Below are 22,700 nucleotides of genomic sequence, written 5' to 3'. Positions count from 1 at the left end.
AAAAACGGGTGCGCGTTACAACCTAGGGCGCGTTAGGATCAAGCAAATACGCTATAACAATGCACATGTGTTCCCTGCTTAACACGCTGCGATATGTGCATGTGTGCACTTTGTTGCTGCCAAAGTGACAACTGGCAGTGCAGCTTTTATATAAATCCTTGCATGACAACAAGGGGAGGATGTGTTTTACGCGAGGGGAAACAGTTATAATTCTAAGGCCAAAATTTTGGTGAATTCATTATACAAGCATGTTATCAATACTGCAAATGAGATTAGGCAAGATGCATTACCGTTGACCTGATGAGGTTTCATGGACTTGACAAGATTTTCGTCCACCTGCACTAGTGGTTCCTTTGTCTTCAGGTCTATTTCGAGCACCAGTTGTTGCACTGCAAGCTCAGCTTCACTTGGTCCAGTTCCCAGGGCTTCATTGTACTACGGTTCAGACAAAACAAGGACACAGCTCACTGAGAGAAACTCCTGCTGCAACTCGGCAGTGAGGCTGGTAACAAGCAAGCACAGGACAGACACCGAGTACTTGAAATGACGAGCAATGCACATTCCATCATCGGCACAACAGCTGGATCATGAGTGTGTGTTGCACGTACCTCTGATGCGATTGGCCAACAGTAGTGAAACTTCATTAATGTTTCACACATTTCCTCACATCCACACAATTCTTTTTACCCAACCCTCCCATTCCACACACACAAAAAAAAAATATAGGGACCCTGCTTGGCGTTTCACCACACACTTGCAGCAACTCTGAAGGTCATGTCAGTAGTGCTCCCCACCCAGGCCTTTTTTAAGGCGAAAGCCTTTAATGCCTCATTGTTGTCAACAGAAGTTTGTCAGCAGAGGTGTCACGCTTTTTCTAGTCAGACCATAAAAAAATCTTTGTGCACGATGGAATTCGAACCACCATCCTACCGTTCTGCAGCCGAGCGTGTTAATGGCTACGCTACTTCCTGCCAACGCATATGTAGTTCTACTTGTCTAGGACGCTGGACAGTTTTAGAGAAAGGCGTCGAATCAGACGGATGCCTCCCAAACGCCCTCCAGTGTCCAGCATTTAAGATTCACAAACAATTGTGTACTTAATTAACATCTTAACCACACATCAGCGACACAAGCAGCAACACCGCGCTAAAGGCTTTTGCCTCGCCGCACTTTAGGTCAACAAAGTGCCCCCTCAGTGTGGGATAGTTAAAGGTTTGATAACACATGGTCAAAACAACAAGATGGGTGTGGCGAGTCTAAAGGCAATTCATTCATCTTGAGAAAGGCTGTTTCGTGTGACATCAGACACTGTCCTCACTGCTAAAGCTCGCCATCCTGACAAACGTTCGTGTTTGCTATCAGTGCACAATGCTTTGCAAACCCTCCCAGCAAATGAGTACCTGAGATTCCAGCATGGCTTCATGGCCACGTGGGAGCAAGCGTTTTCGAGCAACTCCCGTAAAAAATGAAATGGCGAATGAAAAATCCAAGCTAAGGAACGGCGCAGCGTACCAGCTTTTGCCTTTCTGCGATGCGTCTCTTCCTCTCCTCCTCAGCCTGGGCAGCAGCCTTGGTCTCGTGAGTGAGCTTTCTGTCGGAGATGAGTTTGCGGATGTTCTTGCGGCCCTTGCCGTCCGCATCTTGACTCTGCAAGAAAAAGCAGCAGCCCTTTGTTGAGGACATGTTCCAAAGATGCTCTTTTGCGATAAGCACGGCAAGAAAAAATATAATAAAACAGTGCATAGTCTGCAAAAGCTCGCAAACACATAGAAATATGTGTCCTACAATTCCAATCAAAAGGCTTTAAAGGGACAGATGTCAAGAAGTCTCTCTCTCTCTCTCTCTCACGCGCACGCACGTGCACGCACACACATACACACACACAAAAGAAACCATTATTTTGGCATAATGAACCTCGCTGCTGAATGATTGGACATCAAACCCTTCCAAGTCAGCCGCGCTGCAAACAAGCCGAAAAATGCCTAGCATAGTTTCTGGACAGTTTTCTGGAGGTGTCCTGCTCACATTGACCAATGAAGGCTTGCAAGTTTCACCCATAAAAAGAAGTACTGTACTTTTGAATGCAATATGGTTTTTGCCTCTATTAAAGCAAAACCAGAAAATAAAAACTTGACAGCTCATGAAAAAGCGTGTGCGCTCTGAAATACCCAGGATTCGTTCTTCAAGGCCAAGTTTTTGGAAACATCTGTCTCGAAGCAATGACGCCAGAAATGTTTTTATGTGAAGAAAAAAAAAGCAACAAGAACGTCTCAGGTGGAGCACTTAGCCTGCCAAAGCAGATTAGATAAGGAGACACGAGAGTACTGTTAGCACAGTGAACTGGGCTATGAAGATTTTAAGAAAAGAGAACACTGAACCATCGTGCCACTTCTACAGCATCCTCATTTTTCATTTCATGCGGGCATAGCAGTAAAAAAAAGAAGAGCTTTGCACACAAAAACAAGGAAAGGGTGTCACATAAAACACAGCAGTTCTAAAAGAAAGAGAGAAAGGAACCGGATGACATGCATCTACATTATATATTCGACAATGAAATTTAAAACTCGGAACACATAAAGTTAAGTGTCTGCTTGTAGTGCAAGCCACTTCCTGGTGACTGATTTTATCAGTTATCAAAGGCAGTGTTAGAAAGCGCTGCGATATAGTTTGCCACGCTGTCGTGCCTTCCGTTTACCTTTAACAGCACCTGTACAAATATTTGCCCATTCCAAAGAAACCAGACCAAATAAGGAAAAAAAAAATCTAATTTTAAAGCTCATTTGCAGCCTGCTAATGTTTTCCTATCGAGTTTTTCGTTGAAGGACTCGACAACTGAATTTTAAGGATCTATATTTTTTTCACTACGGCAAAAGCTTAGTGCCCGAGTCGCCCAATTTTGCAACTATTTCATCACCCCAAAGAATTTTTACTGATAACTTTCTATCACTGGATGCAAACCATGATGAAAATGCCAGAAACCATGATCAGCAAGTGGGACAGCGATAGAACACTAGCAAAAGAGAGAAACCAAAAAGTTAATAAGGTCCCAGCCACCAGACAGTTGTTTGACAGTTTTAGTATTAGGTTTAGGCTTATCTAAGCTTCTACACTACAATCGGTTGCAGCATGCTGATGTATGTCCTGCCGATGACAGCTTTAGTGGACGCGACTTCCGCTTCGACTAAGAAATGCAAAACACTGCGATGCCATCTAGTAACAACTAGGAACAAAAAAGGAGTGTAAATCATGATAAAATAAGACAAACACTTTCGGAAGAAAAAGACAAAATGCGCATGACAATGTATGAGTCGTGTATTTCAAGATTGGGTCAAGTGATGGGATACACCGGCCATGGCGAGGTTTCATTACAGGACATCGCTTCAGCCTGTTTTATGAGACTTTCAATGCAAAATTAAAATTAGAAATTTTTGTTTCATCAGTGATACAGCCACCTGCCATGGTGGATAACCGGCCCACCGCGGCAGGTGGCAATGAAATCAATTCAAAAAAAATTTAACAGAATTGCCGCTTGCCCACCGCGGCACTAGACACAAGCTCACTATCGAGAGATAGACAACGTCCTGAAGAACTATCTGTGCAAAAATGACGCTTATGGAAGAGCTCGGGATGAGCCACCCGGATCTCAAAGGCCCCACTTGCCAGGGCAGTGGTGCACCACGACTCCCTGCAATCTATTAATTGATGAAAGAGAAGGTGTACTTGTGAGGGAGGGATCTATATATTGCTACCACATTACACTGTTAAGGGGTAGGTCATGCGCCATCCAAGTTTTTTCCCACCATAACCTGAAAACACACTTCAATCAGTTGTTGGTCGTAACGCGACACTGCTGCAAAAATTATATAACCAGAAGAAAACCCACAATGCAGAAAATCATTCTAAAATACAGCCGTGCCTCATTAATATGGACACTTTGGCTCCTAATTAAATGTGTCCATAAAGTGAGGCGCCCGAAATAACGACGCGTGAAAAAGCAAAAAAAATAAATATTCGGAAAAAATAAAAATCAAAACGCTCTTATGATTACAAACTACTACTCTGCAAAGAGGAAGACAGTGAATTGAAAACTGGGCAATCTTGGAAGCACCAGGTGCATTATTCTGGTTGACATTATTTTTAAAATCACGCTGTGCAGGTTTTATCATGTTTGGAGCGCCTAGTGGCCATGTGAGACACGTGATAGCACCTCTTGGTGTGATGAAGTATCTCCTTCTAAGACTGTACATATCCAAAGAACTCTGTACTCACTTGGCTGACAGCTGCTGAACGTGGTTTTCTTCAACGTAGCATGCGAATAATTTTTTTCGCGAACATTCATGCAGTGTAGCAAATGATAAGGCGTGTTGACTGGGCATCTCAACAGTGTAACACATGAAGCCCCACACCCATAAAATAAGGCCATCACTACGGCATTTACACTTTCGCACTGGTGTTCTGCACTCAAAATAAAAGGGGCAGAATATCTAGCAGAGGCATTCTTGATCTTGCTCTTATCGCTGTCCGTATTAATGAGACAAAAATACCAAAGGTCCCAATTAGCTCCGTACATTCTTGGCCTGTCCATTGTTTGGACAGCGAGTTTCCATATTAGCGACGCGTAAAAACACTGAAAAAGTTTGGTCCCAGAAAAACTGCCCATAATTCAATCTTCCATATCTAACGGGGGTTGTCATACTAATGGGGCACAACTGTACAGTCTTTTTGCTTGTATGCATATCCTAAAGTGTTCCAAGTTCCTCTAAGAAGTTCGCCCACCTCATTCTCTAATGCTCAAGCAAAACACCATCCATGCAGCTGTAACACCTACAATGTCCCACTTACAGTATTTAGCACTTCGACGTCACTGTCGTCATCGTCATCATCCTCTTCAGCTGTAGAGCAAGCTATCTTGATGCGCTTCCGCTTTTTCTTTCGCTTGTTCGCATCTGAAGATGAGGAGGCACCCTTCCTGGATTTCTTCTCTGTGAAGTCCGAGTCATCTGAGCCAGACGCCTTGGCAGCCTTCTTACCCTTCTTCTTGCGAGCAGGAGTGAACCCTGAACTTTCATCGGATGAGCTGTCGTCAACAGAGGAAGCGTCTGACGATGCCTTCTTGTCATCGGAGTCATCTTCGTCACTATAAACAATTTTCCTCTTTCTTGATGCACCCCTGAATGGAACAAAGAGGACAGCGCTTGTAAGGAACCTTGCCGAAAACTGCTCACACTCTGTCCTGTCACCTGGCAGCAATGAAAGAGACAAAGCTCCAGCTAGATGCACAGAAACAGCTCGTGAAGCATGTAAAAGAATAACCGACAAATACTGTATTTACTCGCGTAATTTGTGCCTGCACATAATTTGCGCACCCTTAATTTACTGCCTGGATTTATAGAGAAAAGAAAACGTCCGCTCGCACATTTCGAGCTCCCCGCTGCACATGCAGACCAGCCCTACACGCGGGTGCGTGAGGCTTCGGAAGATTGGGGCGGCCGCATTGTTGCATGCAGCTGCGAAAGGTGAGTGAGTGGTGTCAAGATAAGTCAGTAATTTATTTGAAAACTGGCTTATTTATTTACAGTCAAATCCATTTATAACAATACTGAAGTGCCATGGAAATACCATTGTTAATAACCAATAATTGTTGTAACAGGGTTGTGCCGAAAATACCATAGAACACACGCAACAGCTGATGGTGCCACGACTGACCATCGTTATATCCTATATATTGTTATAACCGGTATTGTTATAAGTGGGTTTGACTTTATTTACTTATTCAATGTACCCACATTGCCCGAAGGCATTACTCTAGGGGGGGGTAATTATGTCAAAAGCACAGAAATAATTCATGAACGCAACAAAACAGAACAAATGAAAAACAGGGAAGCATTAACAACACTAGTGGCACTGACTTCTCGGTTAAGGAAAGTCAGCTGCGTGCCGTTTACCCGCCTCCCTCGCACCGGCAGTTGCTTTCCCGTACGAGTAGCTGCGAGAGAAACACTGGTAACTTCCGGAGTGTGCGTCACACCAGAATCCGAAATTACCGACAGCGTTGTTTTATCACCTTTTATCTCCATTTGCCTCCGAGCACCGGCTTTGAGACTGTATAGTTTTGCATTTACTGCTCTGGGCTGCGCATGCACTGTCGTGATATCACGCGAGGCGCGCGAATTGAGGGGTTGCCTTACACGTGGCAATATATCGTATACACTGCACGTTATGACCTTTGCAGAGTCTTTTAGGACATGTTCACAAAATTTTCCACATGATTTGAGCACTCCCTTTTTTTTAATGCTTAATTTTAGGAAAAAAAGTGCGCAAATTACGCAAGTAAATATGGTATTTGGAGCAAAACTACTCTCATATTCAACCAAGGAGGGCAGTTACGCAAAGAGCCTTTGTAGCAGATGCTCAACGCAGCACAACTGGCGAAAGACAAAGCCATACATGCATCCCATGCTCTCCTTTCCGTTGCTGGGCCAAATGTGTGCCCACAGCTTCATAAATTAAAAAAAAAAATGGCCAAGGGCCTGTGAACTTGACACCATTTTGCTTTTAAGCCCTGTGTATACCTATAGAGGTGGAAAAGCTCGAGTCCTTTCCCGTGAGCATGAATCTAAGCAGATGACTTCAGCATTTGATTCAAAGTGGCCGCCCAACCCAAGCACAGACTTACGCAAGAATTGCTGCACCTGTGCTTTCCTGTGGGAAGCTTTATGCATGCACAATGAACGTGGTTGCCAAGGTTGACCAGTGAACCATAGTTGATTGCAAAATTTTGCAAAGTTTACAGTGCAGCAGAAGACAAAGGCACAACCAGACTGCACTGGCCAAGCACTTGTCACGTCCAGTCCTGTTGTTCCTTGCCTTCTCCTATGCTTTGAAATTTCCAAAACACTGAACACGAACTCAACTCATTTGAAATTTCGTTCCCAGTAAAATTAAATTTCCTGGCCTTTTGCGGTGGTGTTGTCACTCTTTTATCAGTGAGATGTCCTTATTGCCAGGAAATCTGAAGCTGAAAACTTAACATTTTTTTCCTGCCAAATTCCTGACATCAAGACTGAAAAAAGACTCCATGATCATCATTTGGGAGTCAACGGTAGCATAGCCTAGTCTCAGAGATCCGTTTGGTTTATTAGTTTATTGGGGTTTAACATCCCGAAGCGACTAAGGCTATGAGGAACGCCGTAGTGAAGGGCTCCGGAAATTTCGACCACCTGGGGTTCTTTAACGTGCACTGACATCGCACAGTACACGGGCCTCTAGAATTTCGCCTCCATCGAAATTCGGCCGCCGCGGCCGGGATCGAACCCGCATATTTCGGGCCAGCAGCCAAGTGCCGTAACCACTGAGCCACCGCGGCGGGGCCTCAGAGATCCGTGTAAGATAAGCCTTGATGTCACCGCCACTTGCATGCAATAACGGCTGGCTGCAGCAATAACTGTCACTTGTTTTTCTTGGCTTTTCCTAGCTCAATAAAACATCGTGTAAAGTGAAAGCGGCTTCTCTGCCATTAAAATGGGACAACCAATCAATACAGGCCAACTTAATCTGTCCTCATCACCACCATCATCAGCCCAGCTTCATCCACTGCAGGACAAAGGGCTCTCCCTCTGACCTCAATCAATCCAGCCTCCTGCATCAGCTGTGCCCACCCTGTCCCCGCAAACTTAGGCCCAATCTCATCCACCCACCTGCCTCTGTAGCCTGCAGCTAGGTCTGCCCTTCCAAGGAATCCATGCCAATACCCTAGGCCAGGGGTTCTCAAACTGGGTTCCGCAGGCTGTCTTCTTGTGTTCCACGAGAACCCTCACCGGCCCTGACCCGGCAGCTGATATGAGACTGGCTCCGAGTGCTGCTGAGCCACGCTTTGACTTGCTCTCAAAAGGGAAGCACTACCACCGATCACATTAGTATTTGTATTAATCGGTGCAATAAACATTTAACTTTTGCAACTCTCTCTTTGCAAAAATGCACTCGACAACATTGCTGGTAAGTGAAAGCGGGGTGGGGGGTGGGGGTTCCCTGGAACTTATTGAAGGCTTTTGGGGTTCCTCCAAGCAAAAAAGTTTGAGAACCCCTGCCCTAGACAATCAAATTGTTCTGAATGTCCCTTCAAGATCAACGAGAACCGAAGGCTGCGATGCCAGACCCACACACAGCACTACTCACGCTTTCTGCGGCTGGGCACGGGTCTGCTCCTGCTTCTTATCCTTCTTCTTACCCTTCTTCTGATCCTCTTCCTCCTCCTCGTCACTTTCAGACTCGCCACTGCTAGCCAGCGGGTTTTTTTGCAAAAGCTTATCATACTTGGTCCACTTCTTGGCTTTCTGCTTCTTGCCACTGCCATCACTGGAGCCTCCATCACCGTCTTCCTCAGCCTTGCCCGTTTCCTCCTCAGGTGCTGATTTATCGGCGTTGGGTTCAGTTTCCTTCGCTTCCTTATCCTGACTGGGTTTCTCCTTTTTACCTTTCTTTGGCGAGTCTGAGGGTTCACCTGGAAGGAACAGGCTCTTACAATCACTGGCCTGAATTAAAAAAAACACAAATTTTTTTTCCTTCTTTTCTGACTTTTGTTCACACTTGTAGGCACATGACTGACCGACCAAAGCACATCTGTGCTAAGTAATTGGCTGAGTGTTATGCAATGATTTTTTTTTTTTCCCCTAGCTCCCCACAGTGAGTCCACTAGCAACCAGAATGTGAAGAAGGGCCTGCTAAGCAGCTGATTTTTCATGAAACTTCCCCTAGGACCACTGTGCCAAGATCACACAAATTTTGCAATCATTTCACATAGATCTAACACCTCCACTCAGGCAGGACTAACATGTTGAATTTCTCCCCATCTTTCCAGTGAGCTTAGCCTCAATAAAATTATTAGTATCCTGCTGAATAATTTTTTTTTTTTTTTGCATCCAGACACTCACTAACCCAAGACACTCATTTATGTCACCCAAAAGCAATAGACGCAATCCAGTCAGAGGTCTTCAAAAGAAGTCTTTGACTGAAGGTGCCAATTAGAAAAGCACAGTGTTAAGTGATTGGCCGTCTTGTTCTCAGAGTCATGTATCATGTGGGAAAGCCCACTTGCGGAATTTCACATAAGGTCCAAGCCTAGCAGCACCTGAATATTCAAGATTGGTCCACGCAATAAACAACTGAGAAAAATGTGTAGACAATGCCTTTGTACTGTTTTCCTGGCACTTTAAACTTGACATTCGGATTATCTGGCCAGATACCGTGGTTTCGTCGCAACCGATTTTATCAAAGTCCGCGTGGTATTCGACCGCTGGTGAATATCTCGAATTGAGAATGAACCGAATATCAAACACAATTCGGGAATCGTATTCAAAATTTCGAATATTCGCACACCCTGAAAAACACCAATAAAGGCAAACACACCCGAAAAACACGTCCTTTTTCAACACAGAGCTTCTGCAAGAGCTACGAGGACTCTACAAAGAAAATTTAGGAACACAGGTGGCACACACGCTCTTCGGTGCTCAAGCATACAAGCAAAAGCAAGCTGTGTACAATACCTTCACTAGCTTCATCAGAGGAGCTCTGTAGGATGCCCTTGAGAAGAATATCCTTGAGTGCATCTTCGTGTGACCTTGGCTCTGCCTGAAAAGAGTGGGGAGGGGAAAAAAAAAGAATGAACGTTCCTGTGACGCCAATACATGTGAACAGAAAAAATAAAAATAAAAACAGTAGGGCATAAAAGGCTCAACATCCCGAAGCTGCTATGAGGTAAACTGCAGAGGAGGACTCTGGATCAATTTCGATCACATGGGGTGATCGAAATATACACATCCCACAAATATGCCTATTGTGCATATGTTCTGTCAATTAGATAAATACTATCAAGCCGTTAACATGAGTGATTTCTGTCATCTTTTTGGTCTTTTTTTTAGGGCGCCAGTTCTAAATAACTATCCACTGGAGCCAAAACCACTCTCAGCGTTCCAAGAATAACATTTAATCCAAATGCAGCAGTAGTTTTTCCCAAACGCATCTTGCAAGCAGGCAAGTCGAACAAAGGTATTGTTGTAAGCATTACGTTTTTTCCCCACTGCACTCGTACCAACAACTATTGCTACTTAGAATGCATACTGCTGAATCATAAATACATTACCTTCCTAATGAGCTAAAACTTCTTTTTCTATCATAAGCAGGGAGGACCGCAGCGACCGCTCAAACACAATGGCCAGTGGTTATGAAAGCTTGAGACCGCCGCCCAAAAGAACTCTCTGAAGATTACCAATACTACTCCTACCCAAAGCAAGACTAATTTACTGCCTGCTCTCTCTTAGCAGCATAACAGGCATAAGCATTCTACCACACACTGCAGCAAACCAAATGCAGTTTTAAGAGGGAAGAACAAGACAATCACCATCATCGATGGCAGGTCAGCATCTTCCTTGCTGGCATCATTCTCCTTTTGTGGGCTGCACCTATCAAAACCGCTGCTTGAGCCATCCGCCGCTGCAAATTGCAAGTGCAAGAGGCCTTGAGTAATGAATGAATAATGCTACAAATCTTTTGAGAAGATAAAAGATCTTGATGTCAACAATTTTTTCTTTCAGGGAGAACAAACTGCTTCCAGTAACTTATTCGCCAAAGCAAACTTGCACACAGTAGCATAGCCCATGCAAGCATAAACTAATCCAAACACAGGTTGCCAGACCCACCATCACCACGCTCTTGGCTGTTGCGTGGTCGACTGTAAACTAACTAAAACAAAGGCTGCTACAGCAGAAATGGAAGTATTGTGGCAAATGCTGTCGTGATGCTACATTGAGCGACTGCATGAGCTGTGGTAGAGGCTCAAAAGTCAATGAAGTACGCCTGCTCTGCACCTATGCCTATCCCCTTCACGCACTGCGTGTAAATTTGTGCGTGCAACCTGAACACTGCCAGATCCCCGTATATAAGGTGCAATATCCACAAATAGGGATGCCGTATTAAACTGCTGAAATTTCTGTAGAACTGTTTCAAGCCAAGCCTGCAACAAGAGCACCAAAAATCATTTTTAAGATGGATGTCTCCAAGCTTCATGGCAGCCCTGGTACAGCCCCAGGAAGTGCTCATTTTCTTTTGTTTTGTTAGCATAGGTGATATGAAATGGTTAAAGTTTGCCTATTAGAATTGTTCCCACAACGAGTGCTCAGAAGAAGAATGAGTCAAAAGAGGTATATTGAGATCCTGAAACCAATATTGAGTCACAACATGGAGCTACGAACTCTCGATAGAAATTGCACAATTAAGCATCTGGGAGGACAGATTTTTCGTGTGCAATTCTGGCAGGCTCCTCGGAAAAGTGATGAGTTCAACAACATCCCTTCTTTGGATAATATTTAGTGCTTGAAGGGGTGATCCTGCGTACAGCTGCTGCACCTGTGCCTAACAAGGAACATTATCAAACGAACCCATGTCCCTTGTACAGTTCGCACTGTAGCATGGATGCCATAGCTAGGCATTCCAATGGCGAAAGGTGCCAAAAGCAGCTTTCCATTCTTATCATTGTTTCAGGTTTAACAACAAAACAAGAAGGATTTTCAAAGTACTCTCCAAAGAATGGTACCCCAAGCCTGCACCCCTGACAAAAAAGGGAAAAAAATGAGGCGCGCTATTGAACACGGGATATTCCTCACCAAAAGGACATCCTCACATATCGCACCTCTAATAGAGCCCAGGGAATATGCATGCTTCAAAAACTCTTTTAACCTCCTGCTGCACATTTTTTGCCACTCAAACGTCACTCTTTCTATTTGCTCAAGACAAGCTTTCCCCTTTTTCCTCCTCTGCCTAGCTTGATCGGTCATGGCATTGCAACGCATCAAAGGTGTCCTGTGCAGTGCAAAATAACATTACTTGTCAGGAAAGAGGTAAAGACATGGCTCAAGTTCAATAAGAACCAACTGCATGCTCCATGCATTCCATCCAGAAATCTGTACTGCGTAGATCAGTAAACAAGTTATAATGTGCTAATAGGGTTACACATCCCGATACATATGTTAACTCCAAGTGCCTATGATGTGCCTTTGGGCATATGAAAATTTACAGTTAGGAAGAAATGAGGTACCAGTTAAAAAATAAGTCAAACTCCTCCTTGTTTTCCAATGAAGCGACACTAAAAAGCATTAAGTGTTCATTTTCTCTTCCAATGATAGTTCATTTGCAAAATACTTCACACTTTGATCATTTGTATTGTCGAACTATTCGACATCTTAAAATACCGACTTGCCCATTAAGTCTTCAATGCATTTATAGCCACTTCAATCAGTGTTTTCAGTTATTCAGTACTTTTAAATCCCTCCCACATCTTTCACTCACAAAGACGACAGTTTGCAAGGATGTTAAAGGCGCTCTGAAGAGGAATCTGAACTCGTCTTTTTGTCGCGGGAACTCGATCTACACGTTCTGAGCATTCTTAGAAACTTCGATTTATTGCCCTGTGTGGCTGATTTTCCTAATTAAATCGAATTAACGTCCGGCACCCGCCTTCTTTATTTAATTCTCCCTCGTACGGTGGGCGGAGTCGGCCAACGCGTGGAATGCCTTGCAGCCAGCTCCGTGGAGGCTTTGCTTTAGCTTTATTTTGTTTTTTAGGTTTCCGTGAATAAATAGTTTCATTCACAGATAATATAGCCGCAAAATAAGCCCGCAGAAGTAAAAATACGCGCGGACTATTTGCTTCTACGGACTCCTACGTATTACTCCGCCGATGGCAGAGCGGCAAGCCGCCGCGGGACTGGCTGAAAGGCACTCCACGCGTTAGTCAACTCTGCCCACCGTACGAGGGAGAATTAAAAAAAAAAAAAGGCAGGAGCCGGACGTTAATTCGATTTAATTAGGGAAATCGGCCACACAGGGCAATAAATCGAAGTTTCTAAGAATGATCGGAACGTGTAGATTGAGTTCCTGCGGCAAAAAGAAGAGTTCAGATTCCTCTTCAGTGCACCTTTAATAGTGAGAACACCACCAGAGCAGAGTCACAGCGTTAAATTCTTAGCCCAAATGCAGCTACTTCCAACTGCTATTTCACACTCTGAACTGCTATGGATGAACTGTTAGATCAAAGCTATGCTTTTCACTTTCCATGGCCGCCAGACATGTCTCCATGGGGCAGCCGACTCCATATGTTCCTCACGTGAAGAAAAAAGGAAGGAGAAGAACCGAGTCATTTCTGACCTCCAAAAGAATGGCTACCCAAGCTCATTCATCCGGCGCATTATCAGGAAACGAGAAAGGCAAAACAAAATCCGATCTATTATTTCCTCAGGCGCGTGCCAGAAGCGAAAACGTGTTTGCATCCCGTACGTGAGAGGCGCGAGCGAGACGCTGGCTCGCATTCTTGGAAAAGAAGGGGTGCTGGCAACGCACAAACCGACCAGCACTATCGGTCGCCTTGTCCCCCGCCCAAAAAACCGGCAGCCTAGAGAAAAGGCCCAGGGCGTCGTGTACAAAATTCCGTGTTCCATCTGCCCGGCGTCGTACATAGGGGAAACGAAGAACTTCATGGAAAGGATGAGCCAACACAAAGCGGACGTCCGTCACATGAATAGTCAACGCAGCGCCGTGGCCGAACACTGAAGGGTGCGACCACCCAATTGACTTTGACAGCACCATTGTATTGGAAACGGAAGCTAACCCACGCAGGAGGCTTCTACTCGAGTCGTGGCACATTCAGCAAACACTAGAGAATGTTTATCGTTCCCTGGGGACACTCCCCTCATCCTACGTTCATGGGCTGCGGCCATTGACCCGGAGGTCCTCCACGCAGGGGCTTAAAAAGCCAAGCTGCGCTCGCCCGTAGTCACACCGTGAAGAAGGGGCCGAGCCGGTCCCGAAACATTTTTTTCCTGTATTTTACTTGGTTGCCGTCACTTACCTTCTCCTAACATTAAATTTCCTAACCAGACAGACTTCTGTCGAATGTTTTCTTTTGAGTCTATACTCTCTTTAGCTTGAAATGCTCATGTGATGTTGAAGAAGTAAACAGATACAGTCGAGCCTACTAATAATGGCCACAGTTATAATGAACATTTGCTTATACAAACAAAAGCTGTTCTATGGCCAAAATATGTACTAGGGCAGTGGCCACGCATCTCAGATAAAACGAAGTAACTACCCTGGCCGCACCACTAGTGCGGTTAGAGCGAATAGGGAGGCATAGTAAACTTGCCCCACAATCTAAAACCTCTATACCAGTAGAGTACCTCCCTGCGCCTGTGATACAACCTCACCTGCCTCTTGAAAGAGCATGGCAGCACAAAAAACGCAGTAAAAAGTCACAACTGAAGTAAACTATCAGCCAAGCACGAGCCGATAGCCTGCAAAGCGAGTCAGTATGTGCAAGTGTGCTGGCTGGACAAAGTGGGAAGTGCTGAAAGCAAAACTACTGCACACGGTTGACGACCAACTATTGGCAGCGAAGTAAGAAGGGTATATACCATTCACATGGCATGTGCTGCATCACCTGCAGCACCTTTCCTTCACAGCCTTCTCATCCCTTCCCTCACAGCACGATTGAGGTGTCCACTGAAAAGTGAGACAGCTACTGCACCCTTTCCTTTCCCCAAAACCAATTTTCATCTTCAACATTTTTTTTTTCCACCTCCCCTACTGGCTATCCATCTTCTGAGGCAGTGCGCAGACAGCGGACTGCGCAGGTGATACATTCTGGATGTGTGTGCACTGCGCTAGCTTTGTTGCTGTACCTTTACAACCTTGGTGCGGATAAGAGGCTTCCAAGGCTGCTTTATCGCGAGAGTAAAAGAGCTGCAATCCCTCCTAGCATGACGACAGACTGCGTTCCAAGTTCTAGTTCGACTGCAACAAGTAAAGGCTGGAGATGGAGCAAACAATGACAGTCATTCTGCAAAGACAGCAATGAATGCCGATGAATAGCTGCTCAGAGCTGATGTCGCCTGAGACAACTTCATTGGTGCATATGATGCTGCCGACACTGCAGAGCCATGCACTGATGAGGTCATTTGATGCTAAGTACGAGCACACAATGCCGTCTTCCCGGAATCTGGTGATGACGATGAGGAGAAGGCCGACGTACCACCACTTACTGCCACGGATGCTTCAACTACGACAGGAAGGGTCATGGTGAAGAGCACATGGACCCAGTGAAGAGCTTTGATAGCTTTGTGACAGGGTCTACCGCAGTGCTTCGAGGTACCGTGTTGACTCCATGCACTTCCGCTCCAAATAAGTAGACATGCATGATGGGTGTTTTGATTGGTTTGGTTTATGGGGTTTAACGTCCCAAAGCGACTAAGGCTATGAGAGACGCCGTAGTGGGGGGCTCCGGAAATTTCGACCACCTGGGGTTCTTTAACGTGCACTGACATCGCACAGTACACGGGCCTCTAGAATTTCTCCTCCAAAGAAATTCTAGCCGCCGCGGCCGGGATCGAACCCGCGTCTTTCGGGTCAGCAGCCGAGCACCATAACCACTGAGCCACCGCGGCGGCTGATGGGTGTTTTGAAACAAACAACTGCTCATTTTGTTAACAAGGTGAAAAGACAGGGCTGGTTGGGCATTCATGGTATTTCCCACAGCCTCAAAAAGGTTGGAGCAAGAGCTGGCGTAAAAGTGCTCATGTCAGCACCCAACAAGTTAAGAAGCCTGTGTGCCAAAGTCAACAGTGAGTAAGAAAAAAAAAATCAATACAAGAAAAAGCACTGGACAAAACATGTGAATTGTGTGAAAAGCATGGCTAATGTAATACCTCTGTCATGCAGATGCACTTACACTGGTCAAACAGGGCGCTGTTTGAATGAACGGCTTTAAGAGCATAAAAGATCCCTAAAGGGCGCCATCAGCAGTGAATTGGCAAAACATTGCAGACAGCATGAATGTGCTCCACAGCTTAGCAACACAAGGGTCGTCATGTCACATTTTGATCAGCGGACCAGGGAGATTGAAGAAGCCTTCAACATCCGACAAGAGAGCGACGTATGCGTTAGCATACCTTCGATAGCGCTTCATGACAGCGAAATTGATTATCTGTGTGCGCTGTCTTGATCTTTTACCATGTGTACATCTTATGTGTTTTTTAGCGTGAGCTACACTGTCCGAGGTTGAGCAGTTTCGCGTGGCTCCTGGGGAGCCGTGCTGCGCATGCGCGAGGAGCGAGTGACGTCACAGCTGCGCAGCTGGTGCGCCGGAACCGACAATAAGAAGAAGAAGAGGATGCTGAGGAACAACAGCCAGGCTACAGCCATGCAGAAGGAAAGCAAAGCCGCTGCTGAGCGGAAAAGTTGAATTCGCTGGATCCCAAAGTGGTTGCCTGGCAGTCAGCGGTTAACCAGAGGAAGAACGAACAGGCTAAGGCCACGCATGCAGCGGAGACGCCAGAGCAACATGAGGAACACCTAGCAAAAGCAGCATCGTCAGGAGGCTGAGAGGCGTGCCGGGGCCTCTCAGCAGCAGCCTCAAGACGATGTCAAGACTCGCCGATCGACGGACTATACGGTGAAACTCAGTGAAAGTGCCAGTGCGACTCGGGCCTTTCAGGCTGACTTTGTGAACAATCCGTTTTTGTATGTGTGCGACGTGTGTGAAAGACTATGGCACTTAAAAGACTTGACGCCGCAGAGATGCCAGAGCAACGAGAGGAACGCCTAGCAAAGCGGAGTCGCTGAGATGTGCACACCTCGCCCTTGCCTCACGCTACGTATATCCTGGCATAGCAGAGCTAAGTCACTGCCAATTTTTTATGCTTCTGTCCTTTCCTTCTTGTAGGAGCGAGATGTACATAATCGATGAACGTGCATTAAAAACCTGGTTGTTAGCGTTGCGTCCCGCCTCTCTCTTCTTTGTCCTGTGCTGCGCTGCTCCTGCCACAAGATCATTTTGTCAGGCTCTGAATTTCTGGCTGTAATGTGGCAAGTACAAATACCTACTATGAAATTTGGATGCAACATGTGCAATCTGCGGAACCATCAGGTTTAATGTAAGTGGGCTCCACTGTATCCTTTTTCTCCAAGGAATGCACGTATAGTTAATTTATTGCATAGGCATGTTTTTTGTAATTTCAACTAATATCTGTTGGTACCCACTATGTACCGTATTTACCCGATTCCAACGCGCACCTTTTTTCGGGGAAAATACGTCTCAAAATTGCATGCGCGTTGGATTCGAGTACAAACCGAAACTGCCCCATAGCTGCCCATAGTCATCGCCATTATACGATGTGGGAGCTCATTCGTGGAAATCACATTCATGTTAGAAGCGGGGCTTGTTTTTTTTTTTTCGTCACCGAAATCGGCCGCGCGTTAGGATCGTAGGCTTGGAATCTTTTTTTTTTTTTTTTTGCCGTAAATTGGGTGCACGTTGGAATCGGGGGCGCGTTGGAATTGGGTATATACGGTAATTAGGCCTACGGGCAAAAGAGTTATCAAGAATAAATTTATCATGTTTGAGCATTCATGATAAAAAGCATGTTTTTGGCTTAGCTTACGAGCACACACAAATCTTAATAACTCGAGCAAAAATTCGCAGCCCCCATGAGTTCGCATATCAAATGCACTCTCAAGGATTGCTGAACTTACCTGCTATTTTACTTTTACGGAGTTTCTTCCTTGGTTTTTTTGGAGTCCTTGCCTCATCCTCAGACTCACTTGAGCTGTTTGCCTTGGTAGGCATCTTTACTGGAGCAAGAAGCCTGGCAATCTCCTTATCTTCTTCATCATTGTCACCCATGGCAGGCTTTCTAGTTTTATACTCTGCAGTTGCAGCAGCAATCAGTGCCGGGTCAATAGGCAGGCGTTCCAACTCCACATAAGTGCACATTTTCAACTTTGGATCTCCGTACTCTTCAAATGCTTTTTCCACACACCTCTTCACCACCTCAGCCAACCGTGCTGCCGAGCCACTGGTGGACTCGCGTCTTCTCTTCCTGGGAGTTCTGTGCTTCGAAGCACGAGATGTGCTTGGCAACGAGTCATCCATTTCATCGTCACTCGACGACTGACTAGAGTAACGCAAGCTCCGCAGCAGGGCAAAATGTGCCTTAGCACTCTTATTTAATGGACTGCGTTTCTTTGACGGACTACCATTCTTTTTCTGCGGTGTTTTAATGTTTTTGTGCTCTCCCTCTTCGGAGCTTGGCATACTTTCAGTCATTCGGTTTGCTTCGTCAGAAGAACAGGGCGAACCACTCCGGTTAGCTCGTGCCGCACAACTTTTGCCCTCACTGGACAAACGATTGCCACTAGTGTCATGACTAGTACTGCAGCTAGGTACTGCCTCAGGTGCACACTCTTGATCTTCGTCTGATGCTTTTCCAACATCATCTACCTGATCACAGACAATGACCTCTGGTTCCTCTGGTTCCTCTTTAATCCTGGGAGATGTTTCCTGTACAGCTGACGTTTCTCCAGCGCCTTCCAGATGATCACTGTCTGAAGACTTTGGCTCCTTTTCAAGCCTGGCAGGCGTTTCATTTACAGCCGAGGTTTTTCCGGTATCTTCGGACTGATCATTGCTACAGAGCTTTTCTCTCTCTTTATTCGTGGGAGGTGTTTCAGGCACAATTTCTACTACATCCAACATGCCTGCAAGGAGACTCTCAGACTCGTGTTCACTTTCACCGGTTTCAACTAAAGGTGAAAATTCATCACCCAGGCTGAGAACTGGTGGAGCCTTCAAGTGTTCGGACGGTTTGTCCCTTTCCACCTCTTCCTTATTTGCCTCCAAATCTTCTGGGCTTTCCTCTGCAACAGCATCAACGACACTTCTTGCGGAGCAGCTTATGCCACTGCTAGCCTCACTGCCAGAACCGTCATCCAGTGTCTTTTCAACACCAGCACTCACTTCTGTACCATTTCTCTTTTCCTCATCTTCAGGCACACCATCTGAGCTTTCTTCTAAAGCAGCGTTGGTAAGCTTTTCTGCACTATGCCTTACATCACTGGTGGCATCATCACCAGATCCATCATCCAATATTTTCTGAACAACACTACTCACTTCAAAGCCATTTACTTCATCTTCAAAGTCTGCGCCATTTTCTTTTGTTACGTTTTCGTCAGTGGTGTTGACTGCTGGACCATTTGTTTCCGCTTCAGAGTCTGACTTGTTCTTCCCATGAGCCTGCTTGTCTTGTTCTCTCTTCCCTTCCTGGTTGTCACCACCCGTAACCTTTTCAGCAGTACTCTCAGCCCCTCGAGTGTTCAGTTGGGCTTCAGCATCTCCTTCCTCAGCCTGCTTATTTTGCCTCCGTTCTGCTTTCTGGTCATCCTCATCGGAATCAATAATATGGCAATACTCTGAATCGAGCACCAGAAGCCGTCTGTTCCTGGCCTGCCTCTTTGCACTGTTGTTCTGAGAATCGACAGATGCAGAGGAATCATTACAGTCTTCTTTCACGTCCTTGCCTTCTCCTCGCTTCTTCGACTTTAGCTGGCGCTTCTGACACTCCTCAGCACCTTGTGCTATGTGGGACAAGCTGCGAGCGTGGTCGCGAAGCAACTTGCTCATGCTTGCCAGGAACGCTTCACCGCCTCCGCCTTCAGCCAGCTCAGAAATTGAGCGCTGAAGTTCCGCTGCTTTCTGCAGGGCCAGTTTCTTCACGTCTGCCTCTCTCAGCTTCGTGGACATTCCCGAGCTGCTGGAACTCGTCGATGGCTGTTTTGACGTCTCCCGGCTATAGTCTACAATCATGTTGGCGTAATTGACCAGGGGCACGAGTGGATCCGGATCGCACACGTAGCAGTGCCACTCGTTCAGCGACTCGATCCTGGTCAGCTCCCGGCGAGACATGTTGCGACGAATGCACTTCTTGCAAAACACCCGACTGCAAGTGTCGCACAGTACGAGGTTTCCACCTTCAGCACACCAGCTGCAGTACTCATCCATGCCACTTTCATCTTTCTGGAAATTGCCATCACCATAATAGGAGTAGCACCGCTGGAAAAGAAAAAAAATACTGTAGACAATGGGGAAACAAACTGAAGCATCAAAAACCCTTTGTACAAAGCAAGTTCAAGATGATACAAACCATAAACTTGTTCATACTACAACCAATTGCTAAAAAAAGTTAAAAGTTCGCACAGAGGACAACGGTACGAGATGCGGTCCTCAGGTTTTGGCCCCAGACAGAAGCAGGCAAATATAAAACGGGATGCCACAGCAGTGGTAAACACACTGCGCCTAATCATATGTCCTATACAAGGCAATCAGCAATTCACCAATGTTCCTGTTGGATAAAAGAACCCTTACCGAAAACAACCTCTGTATGCACAAACTTGACCTTTGTTCATGTTCCTAGCCTTGACAAAAAACATTCTGTCCCCTTGCACACTGCACAACAATGGCACAAACCAATGGGCCACTTCTGTAAGCTTCTGTAAAATAGTAATCAGAGTGCCACTACAAGAGATGAGGTTAGCCAATGTGTTTGAACGAAGAATGTAGTGTTGTGACAGCACACAGAAAAGGCGAGGACTAAGCGTCCATGCTGTCCTCACTTTTTCTGTATGCTGTCTCAAAGCTATGTTCTTAGTTCAAACAGTGCGTCTGACCGACTGGACCCATAGTATACTTTTTTGCCAAAGTGCACACATGAAATGGTTTGCATCAATCAGACCTGTTTTTTTACATTGCGTCTATAGGGAAATAAAGAACATAGGTCTGCGAACTGCTCTGCATATACGAGGCATCACCTTTACAGAATCCCCCCCACCACAATCTACCATTTTCATGAAGGGTATGCAGCAAACTAATGGTGACTTCCAAATGCAGAGTTGGAGCACTTCGAGAGCAAAGTTTTCTGCTCTTTTCGGAGCAAGTGTGTTCCAAACGCATATCTGAGCCACGGATCGTGTCTTCCAATCGTAGACAGGGAGCAGTTGCCGAGCCGAGATCGCTCAGTGGAGCAGTCGGGACTGCTCCGCCGAAATCGGCGGAGTTGACCAGAAGTTTGCATGACATTCTTTGTCAGCGGCGCTAGTGGCGCCCTCCATTTCTGGCGGCTTGTCGCGTCCGCTGCGCCGGCTCTGCGCTCTGTAGCAGACGATCAGCATCTCCCGCCGGTACAGACTCAATAGTGGATCGCGCACTGGCGCTCACTCTGCATGACGGCAGTGAGTCGGAGAGCAGTAGCAGCGGAGGTAATCTTCACCTCTACGCTCGAACAGCAGACGACGCGCACATGAAAAGTGCGGGCAAGCGCAAGGAATGACGGGTACTTCCTCAAGCTAAAGCCCCTCAGCAGTTAGCGAGCGCCACCTACATGCTCTGGCCAGAGCAAGTGTACTCCAATCGCAATTGCAGGTCGCGCGCTCTCCGCCGGATTCAGGCGCTCTGTCACAGAGCGTGCAGACCGCTCCGGGCCTGCGATTGGAATTCACCATAAGAGCTGCAGGATCTCAACAGATATGGTTGATATTATGTCTCAGAATAATAATGTATCAAGGACTGAAAAGAAATGAACACTTAAAATAAATTGCATGTTTGAATTAAGTGAGTTCAGATCAACAAGACCACTGCTTAATGTTCACGGACATGCCACCTTCACTTGTTGCTCCCCGTGCACTGAGGCAGAGCGTCATGATATTTCTGGAGCACCTGCATTATGCCTTTTTTTTTTCTTTGCATGTTACTGCATTAGCGCAGATTAAACACGATTTTTTTTTTTTTGCCAAACCTATAAGTGAAAAGTAATCTCTCAAGTCATAGGTAATTGAACATTATGCACGGGTAGAGGCAGGCTATACCCTATTTACTGGTAAGAAAATCGACAGACAATTACAATGGCCAATAACCCTCTGGGACCTTCCAATAGCAGCCCCCTTCCAGGTGGTGTTTTGCTCTGCTACTTGGACAACCGGTTACACCGACAACGCCGACGACGACGCGGAAGACAGGAATAGGTGCCAACGAGCTGTGCTCTAAAACAAAGCTGGAATGTCATCATCATTATCAGCCTGACTACACCCACTGCATGACGAAAGCCTCTCCCATACCTCTCCCCTTAACCCTGTCCTGTGCCAGCGGCCACAATATCCCTGCAAAATTCTTAATCTCATCCACCCACCTAACTTTCTGCTGCCCCTGCTACACTTGCCTTCTCTTGGAATCCACTCAATTACCTTTAAGAACCATCTGTTATCTTGCCTTCACATTACATGCCCTGCCCAAGCCCATTTCTTCCTCTCGATTTCGACTAGGATGTCATTGACCCGCGTTTGTTCCCTCACCCTTTCTGCCCGCTTTCTGTCTTTTAATATAACATCTATAATTCTTCTTTCCATATCTCGCAGCGTTGTCCTTGAAGGGACACTGAGGAGAGCTCTATTAATATTTTTTTTATAGCAAAATCCGATAGTTCGGCATTTCATGGCTTTGGTGCCACTTGGCCGGCAGCGAAAGATGCCTTTATTTCTAAGAAATTTGGATTCGAAGTTGAAAAAGTTTTTCCCGCCGCTCTGATTCAAACTTGGGATTCTCCTATGACGACACAGGACTAAGTGACGTGAAACATGACGTGCACATGACGTAACGCAGACTCCGTGATTTCTGGCTGCCAGCAGTGCGGCCCAACAGCAGCCGAAAAGAAAGCAACCGCCGGCCGCACGTTGAAGGCATCTATCGGCTATTGCGGCCGTCGCTTCGTTTACGTTTGCAGCAGCGTTTTGCCAGCGTTACAATAGATCCCGTTCTCGAAGTCGTCAACGAA

At 46.0% G+C, this 22,700-nt stretch overlaps 2 protein-coding genes across 2 annotated transcripts in view; both read right to left on the bottom strand.

Moving 5' to 3' along the window:
* The window catches only part of Cyfip (Cytoplasmic FMR1-interacting protein Sra-1), an 82,443-nt gene that overhangs the window by 2,512 nt on the left and 57,231 nt on the right, over nt 1–22,700 (bottom strand). The window lies entirely within an intron of this gene.
* Nucleotides 1–22,700, bottom strand: part of LOC149370920 (uncharacterized) — a 71,876-nt gene that overhangs the window by 44,852 nt on the left and 4,324 nt on the right. Inside the window, exons 4-10 of the mRNA XM_089563744.1 lie at nt 17,575–19,930; nt 10,397–10,488; nt 9,543–9,627; nt 8,176–8,500; nt 4,843–5,170; nt 1,513–1,647; nt 291–435 (exon numbers count right to left, since the gene is read on the bottom strand). Coding sequence (XP_089419870.1) covers nt 291–435; nt 1,513–1,647; nt 4,843–5,170; nt 8,176–8,500; nt 9,543–9,627; nt 10,397–10,488; nt 17,575–19,930 — 3,466 coding nt within the window. The remainder of the gene's footprint in view (nt 1–290; nt 436–1,512; nt 1,648–4,842; nt 5,171–8,175; nt 8,501–9,542; nt 9,628–10,396; nt 10,489–17,574; nt 19,931–22,700) is intronic.

The sequence above is a fragment of the Amblyomma mixtum genome, chromosome 1, assembly GCF_055824585.1.
Source record: "Amblyomma mixtum isolate Tamu chromosome 1, ASM5582458v1, whole genome shotgun sequence".
NCBI classification, from domain to species: domain Eukaryota; kingdom Metazoa; phylum Arthropoda; class Arachnida; order Ixodida; family Ixodidae; genus Amblyomma; species Amblyomma mixtum.
Note: the sequence above shows the minus strand (reverse complement) of the source record. Positions and strands in the feature narration are given on the sequence as shown.